The 15,530-nt window shown below is 39.2% G+C and overlaps 1 protein-coding gene across 15 annotated transcripts in view; it reads right to left on the reverse strand.

Annotated features, from left to right (window-relative positions):
- PAK3 (p21 (RAC1) activated kinase 3) overlaps nt 1-15,530 on the reverse strand; it is a 263,447-nt gene that overhangs the window by 61,178 nt on the left and 186,739 nt on the right. For 11 of the 15 annotated variants that reach the window (XM_077888028.1, XM_077888025.1, XM_077888026.1 and 8 more), the window contains 4 exons: nt 13,276-13,338; nt 11,620-11,664; nt 10,336-10,489; nt 8,276-8,313 (listed from right to left, as the gene is read on the reverse strand). In XM_077888028.1, coding sequence (XP_077744154.1) covers nt 8,276-8,313; nt 10,336-10,489; nt 11,620-11,664; nt 13,276-13,338 — 300 coding nt within the window. The remainder of the gene's footprint in view (nt 1-8,275; nt 8,314-10,335; nt 10,490-11,619; nt 11,665-13,275; nt 13,339-15,530) is intronic. The other 4 variants (XM_077888030.1, XM_077888031.1, XM_077888032.1 and 1 more) reach the window with 2 other exon arrangements.

The raw sequence follows: 15,530 nt of genomic DNA on the forward strand, positions 1-15,530 counted from the left end.
AAATCATTGCCTCCAAAATGTGACAAAAAACTATAAAGTCTAAAGCAATTAATGTCTAATTACATGTCTATGAAGAATAACTATAGGTCAACTTCACTTAGTGACTTCTATTTAGTAATTATGGAAATTTCATTAATTAAAAACTAAATTGTAGGGCAAGCCCAGGTGGCTCAGCGGTTTAGTGCCGCCTTCAGCCCAGGGTGTGATCCTGGAGACCTGGGATCGAGTCCCACGTCGGGCTCCCTGCATGGAGCCTGCTTCTCCCTCTGCCTGTGTCTCTGCCTCTCTCTCTCTCTATCTCTCATGAATAAATAAATAAAATATTAAAAAAAAATAAAAACCAAATTGTAGATTAGATTGTCTTCTTCAGCAACAGCTCTTGAGTTGTCAAAATGATTTCCAATAAATTATACCTAACCAAAAATTTAGTGTTACTTATAATCAAATAATTTCAAAATCAATATTAAAAATCACTTAAAAAGTTCATAGCAAAAAATTATTTGGGGTAGAGGAGCCCTTTAATATATTTGATACAATGCATCATGTGGCCCCCATAAATGAGAGTATATGTATTGCCTATAAGGATCTGAAAATTGCCCTGGTGACAAATATAATGGGCCTAGGTCTAGGCTTCTCAGACTGGTACAAAAACCAATCAGACTGGTACTACTGACCAAAAGGTAACCTGGCACATCTCAATTGTTGCTACTTCACTAAAGAAGATCCACCTGCAAAACTACACTGTTTAGTATTTGTTACTATCCTCACTATTCTCATTTCATATGGGAGACATTCTGCATCCCCGAGGATGGTCTAAGGGACTGTTAGAAAAACTAACATCTTTCATCTTCTGAAGGTTTGTAGGGGAGGAGGGAGACCAATGTTTCTGTTTATCTAAGACTAGACACTATACTGTCACGTTGGCTGGTTGGTTGGAAAGAATGCATGGCCTTCAGTGGACATTGTGTTTTGCATGGTGGTCAGGCCAGAGAGCATTAGCTTATCTAGAACACACCTAGAACACCAGGCGTTGGCACTGAGAACTGAAATCCGCATTATTTCCTGGCCCCGTATTGAGTAAGACCTGGACCAGCATACTTCTCCATCCCTGTGTAAATAATACTGGGGCTAGGCATACTTTCTTTTCCCTGTGTTACACAGCATCAAATGAGAGTATATTTTCCTGTTTTTATGTTAATACTGAGAACAAGCAAAAATAGCAACTTCTTACTCCATGAAATGCTTGTTCTTGGAAGATAAGACTGAACCAGCTGAAGTATTTTACTTGGTACGAATAACAGCTTGCTCACCAAGACTCTCTTGAAGTCTCTCACTTCACCAATCTAAAGTGATTTAATCATAAACACTGCACAATCCTAACCTGTTCCTTGTCTTGTAAGACCTGCTTTAAAATCACATAGCCATAGGGCAACTGGGTGGCTCAGTCGGTTAAGTGTCTGATTCTGGATTTCCGCTCAGTTCACAATCTCAGGGTCCTGAGATCGAGCCCCGCGTGGAGCTCCACACTCAGTGGGGAGTCTGCTTCTCTCTCTCCCTCTGCCCCTCCCCCTGCACTCTCTCTCTCAAATAAATAAATGAATTTTTAAAAATAAAATAAAATCACATAGCCATGCCCTAAAACCCTGTAAAGTTTCTCCCTGGACATCTCCTTTTTAAGACACTGCTAAAACCCTCTAAAGGGAGGGCTCTTTCTTGGTGCTAAAGTTTAATAAACAGCTTTGCTTATTAACAGGTTTTGCTGGTGGTCTTTTTGGGAGCCACAAGTATAATATTGCTACACTCTTCCTTCTAGGTTGAGATTACTATATCTGTCTAAGCTTGAAAAAAATACAGATACTTTGGTTGCTCTTCAGATGATAACCAGAGGGGAGGGTGGTGGGGGATGGGTGAAACAGGTGATGGGAATTAAGTAGTGCACTTGTCATGATGAGCACTGGGTGCTATATGGAAGTGTTGAATCACTACATTGTACACCTGAAACTAATATTAATTACACTGTATGTTAACTGTCTGGAATTTAAATAAAAATTCAAAAATAAATCAAAAAAGCCCAAAAAGGAAAAAAAATAGATGAACAACAAGTAAAAAAATTTTTTTTTGTCTTATTAAAAATCTGGGATACATTTCTTGTGCCACACAGAAAAATACAGGTAGGTATATGCTTTTCCATATAACTTCAAGGGCTCATAGATTGTAGGAAGCCCATCCGTACAGACTATAAGTTATTAAACCCTGCTCTAGAGCATATACTAGCTAGAGGAATTACCTTAGGAAACTCTTCTTCCTTTGAGCTTCATTGATAATGGTCAAAGGAATTAGAAGTAAGGACCTTGGAGGCTCTAGATAATGCAAAGTGTGGTCTGTGGGCCACTTTTCAAAGGAGGTTAAGATACAGATTTCAGGGCTCCATTCCATTTTGACTTGCACACTGTCCAGGCAATTTTGACACACACTAATATAGATGAACAAAATAAATGCGTACTTCAAATCAAAAGCTCAATCTGTGTCAACTGTACAAGTAGCCTAAAATTGAAGAGTAGGTCCCTGAACAGTATTTAGTGTTTAATACACTCATACCAAAGAAACTACCATGAGTGAGCAGTAAACTAGATGTCACAGGATTATGGGAGGTATTGCTGAATTCAATATTAGTTATGTGGTCATTAGTTTAAAATATCTAGTGAATAAACTGCTTCTATGTTAATTCCCACACAGGCCACTAGAGGACACCAAAACTGATCGGTTTAGGCTATGTCGATTAGGGATAGTCCAATCCTATTAAATCAGATCTTATGGGATAGCTAGGTCTACTTAGGAGTGTTTATAATGCAAGAAAGCATAAGCAGTGTCAAGTGCAATCTCCCCCTGGAACCATAAGGAGAGCACAAGGTGCTTTCAATTGTCCATTCCTAAGTAGCTGAGTCCCACTGAAGAGGTCCAATCTAAATTTGAGCATCTAATCCAGTTCATTCGATCAATACAAACCCAGCCTTAGTTAAACGGTTTAGTGAACAACTACACCTGGAAATCCTGCCGGCCCTTCAAACTCCAAACTGGCCAATAGAAAACTCAGCATCTGCTCACAGAACTTTGTAACTCCTGAAAGATAGCATCCTCACCCTTTTGGCCACCGTCGTACCATTTTAGGTCTGCAATCAGCTTCGACCTTGACCTTTCCTCCAGCATCCCAAAATCCAATCAATAACCTAAACATTTCTGCAATTTGAACCTCATCTCCACTCCTACTGCCACTATCTCCCTCAGGACCACCTTACCTATGGGCCTGGATGCCTGCGCCACTCCTCCAACTGGTCTCCCTTCACCCAGCCTCACCTTCCTCCCCCCCCTTTTTTAACTGAAGTTCGATTTGCCAACATACACAGTAACACCTAGAGCTTATCCCATAAAGTGCCCTCCTCAGTGCCCATCACCCAGTTACCCCATCCCGCCGCCCGCCTGCCCTTAAACTACCCTTTGCTCGTTTCCCTGAGTTAGGAGTCTCTCATGTTTTGTCACCCTCTCTAATTTTTCCCACTCATTTTCTCTCCTTTCCCGTAAACTCCCTTTCACTATTTCTTATATTCCCCATATGAGTGAAATCATATGAAAGATCTAAATTAAATGTGAGACAAGAATCCATCAAAATCCTAGAGGAGAACACAGGTAACACCCATTTTGAACTTGGCCACAGCAACTTCTTTCAAGATACATCTATGAAGGCAAAGGAAACAAAAGCAAAAATGAACTATTGAGACTTAATCAGGATAAAAAGCTTCTGCAGAAAAAAAAAAAAAAAAAGCTTCTGCAGAGCAAAAGAAACAGTCAACTAAAAGACAACCCACAGAATGAGAGAAGATATTTGCAAATGACAAATCAGATAAAGGGCTAGTATCCAAGATCTATAAAGAACTTATTAAACTCAACACCCAAGAAACAAACAATCCAATCATGAAATGGGCAGAAGACATGAACATAAATTTCACCAAAGAAGATATACTCATGGCCAACAAGCATGTGAGAAAATGCTCCACATCACTTGCCATCAGGGAAATACAAATCAAAACCAGCCTCACCTTCCACCCTTAATTCACTCTGCACATGTGCTGTCAGGTAACTGTTCCCAAGGCGTATGCTTTATTTGCCTAATTCTCCTGTTCCAAAAAACTCCAAGGGCTTCTCTGGGAAAAAGCCAGATTGATTGATTGACTGATTTCTTTCTTTCTTTCTTTCTTTCTTTCTTTCTTTCTTTCTTTCTTTCTTTCATTTATTTATTTATAGTTTAAGCTTTACTTAGTTAACATACAGTGCGATATTGGTTTCCGGAGTAAAATTCAGTGATTCATCACCTCCATACAACCCCCAGCGCTCATTACAACATATGCCCTCTTTAATACCCTTCACCCCTCTAGCTGGTACTCCCTGCCCACCTCCCTCCATTAACCCTGTTTGTTTTCTACCTTTAAGATTCTCTTATGGTTTATTTTCCTCTCTCCCTTTCCCCACCCCCTTTCCCTATGTTCAGCTGTTATGTTTCTTCAATTCCACATAGGAATGAGATCATATGGTATTTGTCTTTCTCTGAGTGACTCATTTCACTTAGCATAACACACTCTAGCCCTATCCACATCATTGCAAATAGGCCAGATTTCTTAGAATACCATTTAAGGGCTGCTATTGATTTGGCTCCAAATTAATGCTCAAGGCTTAATTCCTAGGATTCCTTTTCTTGCATCTGTCTTCATTCAAAACCACCTTTTTGTCCTCGTGCTCTCCTTACTACTGTGCCCTTTATATGTTTTTCCTTTTGCTTAGAATGCCTTCCTTTCACAGATCCAAATCCTACCTGACCTTCGCAATCTAGCTCAAATGTCACCTTTTCTATGAAGCCTTTTCCTTTAAAAAAAAGATTTTATTTATTCATGAGAGACACAGGGAGAGAGTGAAAGGTAGAGACACAGGCAGAAGGAGAAGCAGGCTCCATGCAGGGAGCCCGATTCAGGACTCAATCCCAGGACTCCAGGATCGTGCCCTGAGCCCAAGGTAGACACTCAAAAGCTGAGTCACCCAGGCATCCTTATGATGCTTTTTTCAACTCAACATTCAACATTCAACAAATATGTACCATGTAAGTACCCATGTTGTACCAGGCACTGAGCTTAAGCCCTTCGAGACCAGGGCTTGCTTCCTTTTTCCTCCCCAGCTGAAAGTAATCTCTTGTCTCTGAGTTCTCAAAGCAAATGGACGTATTTTACAGTATGTAACATGGTCCATATTGTATTATGTTTTTTTATATACACACTTCTCTTTCCTTACCAGAATGAGCTCCAGATTTCCTAGTGTTTGTAAGAAGGCACTTGATAAATATATGTGAGAAAAGTAAATATCCAGTTGTTTTATTTCCCAACAGTGAGAACATCATTGTTTTCTGATTTGGTGGAATATTTTGATCATTATGTAGATTTAGTTTAAATTCCACAAACAAAACCAGTAGAAGCAAGCTCAAAAGAAAGGGACAGTATTTCAGGAGATACGAACTATTGACAAAAATAAATATCAATCTAAAGACTGTCCTAGCAGATTAGTGTTTAAAATAACTGACCTACCTACCTAAAAAAAATACCAACTATTTCTTTGCCAGAATACCCAGCTAGTATTTATTATACAATAATGATATTAATTAAAGCAAGGGCAGTAAGATAAGTGTAGATCATGTAAGGTTGGCAGTTTTGCTTTAGCTTACATTTAATAAACATAGAGTATGTGCTAGGTGGTATACTAAGTATATTTATGCATTATCACATTAAAAATTCATACAATAAGACTAAACATCTATGTACAGAGCCTTCATACTTTTTTATTTTTATTTTTTGATAAATATTTTATTTATTCATGAGAGACATAGAGAGAGAAGCAGGCTCCCTATGGGGAGCCTGATATGGGACTCGATCCCAGGACACCGGGATCACGACTTGAGCCAAAGGCAGATGCTCAACCACTAAGCCACCCAGGCATCCCTATTTTTATGTTTAATTGTGGTAAAATATACATGGCATAAAATTTACCATCTTAGCCATTTTTATTCTTATTTTTTTAAGATTTATTTATTTATTCATTAGAGACACACAGAGAGAAGCAGAGACACAGGCAGAGGAAGAAGCAGGCTCCATTCAGGGAGCCCGACGTGGGACTCAATCCCAGGACTCCAGGATCAGGCCCTGGGCTGAAGGTGGTGCTAAACTGCTGAGCCACCCAAGCTGCCCTTAGCCATTTTTAAATGCACAGTTCAGTAGTGTTAAGTATATTCACAGTATTGTGCAACCAATCTCCAGAACCCTTTCCATCTTGCAAAAATTGAACTTTGTATACAGAGTAGTCTGTAGATCATATAAATAGAATCATACATTTGTCTTTTAATAAATGGATTATTTCACTTGGTATAATGTCCTCAAGGTTCATCCATGTGATAGCATGTATCAATGTGTCAGAATACCCTTCCTTTTTTTTTAAGGGTGGGCTCCATGCTGAGCATGGAGCTTGAACTCATGACACTGAGATCAAGACCTGGGCTGAGATCAAGAGTTGGACACCCAACCAACTGAGCCACCTGGGTGCCCCAGAATGTCCTTCCTTTTTAAGGCTAAATGATATTCCATAAAAAAATGATATTCCATGGTATGAATATACCACATTTATTTATCCATTCATCTGTTGATGGCCACATGGGTTCCTTCTACCTTTTGTATACTGTGAATAATGCTGCTATGAACACGAGTGTATGAAAATATGTTTGAAAACCTGCTGTCAGGGCACTTGGGTGGCTCAGTCAGTTAAGTGTCTGCCTTCGGCTCAGCTCGTGATCCCAGGGTCCTGGGATCAAGTCCTACATCAGGCTCCCTGCTTCTCGGGGAGCCTGCTACTTCTCCTTCTGCCTCTGCCTCTCACTCTCTGTCTCTCATGAAAAAATAAAATCTTTAAAAAAAAGAGAGAACTTACTGTCAATTCTTTTGGGTATAAATCCAGAAGTGGGATTGCTGGATCCCATGGTAATTTTATTTTTAATTTTTGAGGAACTTCCCCACAATTTCATGGCCTTTACTCTTTACCATTAATGATCTACTACTATCACACTTGTCACCCAGGGTGACATTAAGCAGGCCAGCATCTGTCCTCTATAAAAGGTTGTTATCCATGACTCTTCAAATCAACAGTTAGGAAACTCTCACTGATGTTAATTATTTCACAATAAAATCACACAAAGGTTAGCCTTGTCTAAGATAATTTTCTGTCTCATGTGTATGGATATTCTTGCAGATACTCTATCACTTCTAAGAACTTTGAACTCAGTTACTTATTTTCTAGGCTCTGATAAAACTATATGAGTTTGGGCAAAGTCACTTCCCCCACTGGATCTGTTTATCAGAACAGGTGACACTCAAAAGTACAGTGATATGACCTCAGATGAATTATTTTACCTCTCTGAAACTCATCTTTAAAATGGAGACAGTGATTAAGACTTACCTAATCTGGTGGCAAGAAAGGTTAAGTGAATGCATACTGTTATTATATCAGTGCCTGGCACATTGTAAGTGTTGAGTAGAGAGAAGCCACTATCATTATGATTATTATTTTCAAGATTCTTTGTGTAAAAGAAATAGAAACATTTATTTACATAAAGATTCATACATGCATGTTCATAGTAGATTATTTACAATAGCCAAAAACTGCCAATGGTCCGGAGAGCCTTCCATGGGTAAATTGTTAACCAGAGTGGCACATCCATTCCATGGAGTACTACTTAGCAATAAAAAGGACAAATTACTGATAACACACAACTCGGATGAACCGTAAGAGCATTATGCTGAGTGAAAAAAAGCCAATCCCAAAAGGTCATATACTATATTATTTCATTTACATGAAATGTCCAGAAAAACAAATCCATACTACCAGATTAGTAATAGCCTGGAGCTAGGGGATGGGGGTGGGATGGGGAATAACTGTAAGCAGGCATAAAGGAACTTAGGAGGTGATAAATGTATTCTAAAACTGGACTGTGGTGACAGTAGCACTGGTATATACATTTATCTACACTCATCAAACTGTACGTTTAAAAATGGGTGAATTTTATAGATCTAAATTATACCTTTAAAAACTGTTTTTTAAAAGAGTCTCTATCTAAACTGAATCTGTACAATGGTATCCTATTGGACTGCCAGAAACACTGATCACCCCAAACCATTTTCAATTTTTCACTTACCGAGGGATGGGCAGCTATGTATCCATGTGCGCTTTTATCTGAAAAGAAAAGATAAAGATGTCACATTTATTTTATGAAGTCTGCCTCATTTAGAAACCAGACTTAATAAACAATTAAGTTGTATTAATTATTTTGTATTTTGTATTAATTAATTAATTTGACCAGAAGGAAATTCTCCTATTCAATATTGAATAGATGCTATGACAAATGACATTATTGTTCTGAAAATAACTCATATCCTTGCAAGGTTCACCATGTCATTTTATAGACCTTAATAAAGGCCTCCAGCGAATCTCATCTATATGTGTAATATTGAGATTACTTACTCAGATTTAATTTATTTGAGAGAGTGCATGTGTGCATGAACGTGCATGCAAGCAGGGGGAGGGACAGCGGAAGACGGGAGAGAACCCTAGAGCAGACTCCCCACTGAGCAGAGAGCCCGATGCAGGGCTCTATCCCAGGACCCTGAGATGGTGACCTGAATCGGAATCAAGGGTTGGATGCTTAACTGACTGAGCCACACAGGTGCCCCAAGATTACCTACTCCTGATTGGTATGAGTCTATACATATCCAGAATTTCTCCCTTACTTCCTCCTTCCCTCTCCTCCTCCCTCCCTCCTTCCTCTTCCTTCCTCCCTTTTACTGTCCCTTTCTTCCTTTCTCTTTCTCCTCCCCTGCGCTCCTCCCACCCTATTCCTCAGTCTCAACACTAGAACATCCACAGAATGTCTGGTGAGTTTCACTCAGCTCAAATACTAGAATGATGCATTTTTGGTTCTGGTCACCTGTGGTTCTACAGTGGGCCCGGAGGGCAGTTCTAGACTTCTTCACATTAAGCACTGTTTGAAGTATCACTAGGATCTCTGAGACATTTCACTCCACACGGAAAACGAAATACCTAAAAAGCTCTCCTTGATGGCTTTTTTCCTTTTAGGTTTTCTCCATTAGAGAACAGCCATCAAGCAAAGCAATCTCAGTCAAAAACATCCTATGGAGCACATGAATTACTATACATTTTAAGTTTGGGCTTTGACATTTGTTAGAACCAAATGAGACACTCCTCCCCTTCTAAGTAAGTCCTTGCACTATTCCTGAAGATATTTCAAGCCTACTCTATATTAAAACCAATGCTGAGAGATAGGGGCACTTTACAGCTGGGGCACTAATGATAGGATTCTCTTCTTTTTTTAGATGTTAAATAATAAGTTGTTCTAGAAAGGCAACCCGGATCATCTTTCTCAAAATGCAAAAATGTTTGGCATATATTTTTCAGTTGCTTACATGGCAAATGTGAATGTTCAAGCTTCAAACAAGGGCTGGGCCTACATGCTAGTAAATGAAGTCAAGATTTTGCCAGAACACAGACATTTTAATTTCTTATAAATAGCCAGGCATAATTTCTTTTTTTAAGCTTGACTTTGAGGTTGGAACAAAATGGCAACCACAAAATGTGTGCTGTATCATCACAGTATAAGTCAATGAATCAAAAGGATAAAATACATTTCAGGAGACCATGTTTTGATTCATACACCTCTTATTTCATGGTCACTTCACAAGGCCTGATTCTAAGTAACTGTCTTCTTCATTCCAGTGCAGAGACAGAACAATTGTGATTGAAACTGACAACCACTGCTTCACTGAGCAATCCCCCTCCTTGAGTTCTAAACACACCCAAGTAGTAAACCTCCTAATGTCAACTTCAACTTCCAGAACATCTTTCAATTTACTGATGTTGATGTCATTTGGGGAAGGAAGTAGAACTGAGGGCAGCCCTGGTGGCTCAGTAGTTTAGCGCCGTGTTCAGCCCAGGGTGTGATCCTGAAGACCCGGGGTCGAGTCCCACGTTGGGCTCCCTGCATGGAGCCTGCTTCTCCCTTCTGCCTGTGTCTCTGCCTCTGTCTCTCTCTCTCTGCATCTTTCATGGATAAATAAATAAAATCTTGAAAAAAAAAAGGAAGTAGAACGGACTTCAGATGCCCTACAGGCATTCTGTTCTAATCCCAAGGTCCTGAGATAAGAATTACTTCTCTCTTTGATACTTTGGATTTACTCTTACCTCCTGATGTAAAGCTCATGTATTTCTGGTTGTTGACTGTTTCTTTGGAATCATAGAATTTGAGAACATCGAGAACAGCTTGTGGGTTCTTCTTCTGTTCCAGTTTTGTTATGTTGGAGGTTTGGAGTAACCGTGCCCACTGCTCAGGGATCCCCTGTGGACAACCAAAGAGAAAGAATGGAGCTCAGAACATTCAGCAGCTGCATGTTTATGTTCCAGTAAAGTTCTTCACCAAGAAGCCCATGCTACCTGTAGGATTACACTTGGGAAACTGAAGTGACACTCTAGATTTAAAGTTAGTAACTTAATAATGCAATCATTCTCTTTTCTAATTAAAACACATAGGTAAAACTAGGATCCAACTTAAAAAGGGTGGGTGGGAGTATGACTGTGATAGAAAAAAAAAAAGCGCATGAAAATCACCTCCATATTAATTCTGCTCATCCATGAAATGATGTTTACGGCTTAGCTTATTTTTTCTGGCGACTCAGGGCAGACATAGCAAGACTTCTCTAAATTTGTGCACAGTGTAGTATAGTGCAGATCAATGGATTTTATATGACTGGAATAACAGAAGCTGTTTCTGGGCATGTTATTAATTGGGGGATCATTCCGAATAAAAGAAAAGCCTCACCCATGGTCAGTTTACATTTTGTGATTACAAAATGCAATTTGGCAGGGTGGGGGTAGGGTGTCAAGGGCTTTAATACAGAGGGGGACTGAGAAGAGACCAAAATAGAATAGTGGAGGAGCCACAGGCACGGAGATGCTAAATAGTCTCTCCTCTCCTCCCTCCATCCCCTCTTTGTTCATTGGCCACATAGAACCTGGGGACTATGACGACCATGCCGAAGCCTGGTGAGAATTGGCAATAATCCAAAGCATTTAGAGCAGAGAGGAGGGAGTATTTGGAAATCTGACCAAGGACAATTGCACGAATTCCACCAGAAGGTTAAGTTTCACATTGAGCATTTAGCATTCTTTCCCTACGTGCTCAGCCTACGGATGTCCCCATTTTGTAATTGTACAGACTCCAAGAGCAACTTGGAGTGAGAAACAGACACCCCATTCCTAAGTGCATCTAGACACAATTTATGTGGCCTGGTCCTACGAAGTCTCGGCAAGACAATGTGTGACGTGGGCCTCCAGAGTTTGGGAATGACAACAAAAAAGTGAGATAAGCCAAGCAACAATTCTACTGCACACACATGAACCTGCTGCTGCAGTGCTATGACATCTCAAAGAAGCACTTTGATGCAAGCTTCTTTTGGGCCTGTGACGCACCTCTGGGAGCTTCCCTGGGCACATCTGTGAGCCATAGAGATCTGGCTGTAATGGACGTAAATAAAGAAAGAAAAGAAAGTTAAAACAGAATGTGGGACAACTTAGAAGGTGGGAGGAGATGAAACCAATGGGTCTGAATGGGGAGGGGGGTTAATCCCTTCTAAAGTGGGGCGGTTATGAAAATAGAAAGGTTTTAACTAACGCGGGGTGGGGGCAGGACAGGATACAGGACAACGGATTTAAGAAAACAGAAAAAAGACAACTTTCTAATGCTTAGACGCATAATTTCCACTTTGGGCCAGATGCTTCCTCCAGAAATACACAATAAGAATTACTGTTAAGTGAGTGACCAGAGAAATTACCAGAAGGCAGAAACATGACTTTGGAGGAAAGAAGGATGGCATCATGAAAAGCTTGGACAATAATTTGTAAGTCTGTATTTACGACTGGGTAATCACAAGTAGCCAATGGCCATGTGATGAACTTACAAATTTCAATTCCCAATTCTGGTGAACCATTTCCGGTTTCACAGTGGAAGTGTCTGTGTGGCTAAAATGGACAGGATGGCAACATGGTGATGCTAAATTTAACTTCATTCTCATTGATGCGACTCTTCCGCATGTTGCACCTAAAGTCGTGACTGGTCTAGGGAAAACTAGATTATTAAGGATTTCCCACGCAGCCAGACTCTACCTTTAAAAAGTTTCTTTAGGCCAGGGAAAGGGAAACCATTTCATTTCAAGCCATATATGAACAATTTCCATTTTAATGCTGCAGTTCTAAAGTCGCACTTCCCACAAAATAAGATCGGATATAAGATAGCAGCTTTGTCTAAAGAAAGATACTGTCTCCAAAGCTACAGAGACATGCTTCGACCCAACTGGTTTGATTTGGGATATAGGTCTTTGATTTCCTGGCATTTGGGGTCACTCCAAGCACAGTGAAACGACACTTTGACATGCATTAATCACGCAATTTGATGCTAAAGCCTTAAGCCACATATTTGAACTCAGGAGCCCATGCATGATCCCAGTTCTGATTCTAAGTGCAATTAATAGCATTTGGTTAATACTGTAATGGCCAAAGGAGTTATTAAGTGTTACAAAACCAGGTATGCGTTGCACATAACCACTAGAGCAGACATCACTGGCATGATCATTACCGTAATCATTAGAATATTTGCAGTTATACATTCTCATGGCACTTCTAAACTTTTGTGATACATAAATGTCTTGTGATCACTAGACAGCAGGAAGACATGCTGTCAATTGCAGAAGATCCTTCAGACAACTATACTTACCACATGACTACACTGCTGACATAGTCTCTTTTTTCTTTGATAAGTTGAGATAAACTAGTCCATCAATAAGACCTGACGCTTAAATTTGAATGTGTGCCACAGAGGCACTTAATCAGAAAGCCATCTCATTGCTCCAAATTGAGGTACAAATCCCAAAAGTTAAGACAGCTAATGGAGACCTAGAAGTATGAGCATCAGAAGCAGGAGCACATATCAATGCCTGACCACATGTACAAAAACAACCAGATGTACAACAAGCTGGGGATTGTCCGGTGTAGCCCAGGAGAATGGCAGCATGATACAACAGGCCAAGCATTTATCTTATCATGAGAAATGATCATTTATATCACTCATACCATTTTTCCCTCTGATTGACTTGAAGCGACCGTCACAGGTCTAGAGGTCTGGAAGGGGGAGTTCTGAAGTATTTAGGACAAAAATGGCAATATAAAGGGTAAGGACTTTTAATACTTTAGTATCCCAAATCTCACCTCCCAACCTACTTTGAATCTCAGGGCCCAAGTGCATACCCAAGCATACAAGGTCATATGGGCCAACTAGCCATAGGACAATCACCAAGCGGCACACCAAATTGGAGTCCAAATATTCACAATGACAGGCCCTTGGAAGACAACTGAACAAGACAGTTCAACAAATTGCTCAAAATGCAACCTAAGCAACAGCAATAATCAAATTTAGTAATACATCCCTCCCCCTCTGTGCACACATTACATTAGTGGTACCGTGGCAAATAGGACCCGATTTTAAATGCTACCAACAACATGATTTTAAAAGCTTATTACCATTTGGCATTTTTTAAAGTCTGTAAGTGTAAACCATAGGTAAAAAGAGTTAAAAAGGGCAGAATGTGGCATCTTTAAATATAATGTACGGACAAGTAGTTTCTTTCTTTCTTTTTTTTTTTTTGGACAAGTAGTTTCAAAAGACCATCATGAGGGCAATAAGTGCATCAGATTTCCAAATTTAGCCTATGTCTGTCTGTATATTCAAAGGATTTCTAACAACTGCCTGCCTCCAAACAGCTGCTTTATTTTAAATTGGGTGTCAGGGAGGAGGGGGAGCACAGGTTTTGGTTGGATTTGGGTTTAGTTGCATCAAACTGTTGTTCACAATTGGAAAGAGTGTCCATCACATATCCCACCCTTCTAGTTGGTTCTTTAGGTTCTAAACAACAGCAAAGTGAAAATGCAGTCAGCAAGATGATGGTGATTCACTTTTTTTCATTTCCATTCAGAACCCAAAAAGAACAAAGCAAGAGCTAAAGATAGATTAGATCACGAGATGTCAAGCAAGTTGGAAAGAGCGGAAAAAATAAAAAAATTGGAAAGGAACCAGAATGTCACACAAGAATAGTGGAGGAGAAAACTTTCACGTCAGACCACAAAAAGGAAGGAAAAAAATGGTATGACAGCAATAAAATATAAGTTAAAACAGAGAAAAGACACATAGAAAATAAAGAATGTCAAAACTGGAAACATAATGTTCTTAAAACAGGGAAGAGTTATTGGACAAAATTTATAAATTTTAAGTGCTCTTACTGTTTCAAGTGTCAAAAAAGTCATAATATCTTTGCTCAGATTATAAAAACTATTTATTTATTTATTTATTTATTTATTTATTTATTTATTTATTTATTTTGGTGGTGATGGTGTAATGGTAGTGGTGACAGTACTCAAGGCCATTTGAATAAAGTCTTTGACTCTAGTGATGAAATTTGTTAAATCTTACCAGTGTCTCAACTTTATCAATGTTAGTACTTCTTTACATTCTCTTCTGCTTGTTACTGAGAGTACAGAAATAACCAGCTCACATCACTTTACAAGGCCAAGATGTTTAGTCAATTGTGATTTTATTCTCATATTGCGTACTTCCAGAATTGAAAAAAAAAGGGGGTATCTTGGCTGTCAATTCAGAGACATGGTTTGCTTCTTCAAATCCAGTTGATTTGTCCCTTGCCCCCTTTTGGTTCACTGAATCATAGGAGTTTACTTACTAATTGTCAAGTTATGAGACGGAAAATTTAATTATTTAACATCTAAAAGTATCTCTTACACCAAGAACTCAAGAATCGGTGGTGATATTATAGAAGTTTTTTTTCCTGAATGCATTAAAAATTACTCATTATCTCAGAATGTACATTTTTATTGAGATCCTTACTAGTATGGAAAAAGGTAGCTGATCCTCCTGGGGACATATTTCTAGCCACATCTTTTCCTTCATCCATCTAAAAACAAAGATGCCAGATCTTAAAAAACACACACACACACACACACACAAAATGACTGAGATCTTGCACTATTTGAGCACTACAAATATCCAAAGAAAGGCTGACTCTATAGCTATGGTCTTTCTGGAGAATTCTTATTGGATTGTATATATGTAAGCACATAACCACTAACGCACACATGACTATCCATAAATATTCTTCCTGAAACATGGGGTTTGTTGTTTTGAAGGCCTATAAAATACACCTGTTAATAAGCCTGAAAATAAGCTACATTCTTAAAATCAAAGGGAAGAGCAAATCAATTTTACAGAATTTTGGTTAGAGTGGTTAGCTGATCTGAGTAATCCAGGTTCCAATGTAAAG

Source organism: Canis aureus, chromosome X, assembly GCF_053574225.1.
Source record: "Canis aureus isolate CA01 chromosome X, VMU_Caureus_v.1.0, whole genome shotgun sequence".
Lineage (NCBI taxonomy): Eukaryota > Metazoa > Chordata > Mammalia > Carnivora > Canidae > Canis > Canis aureus.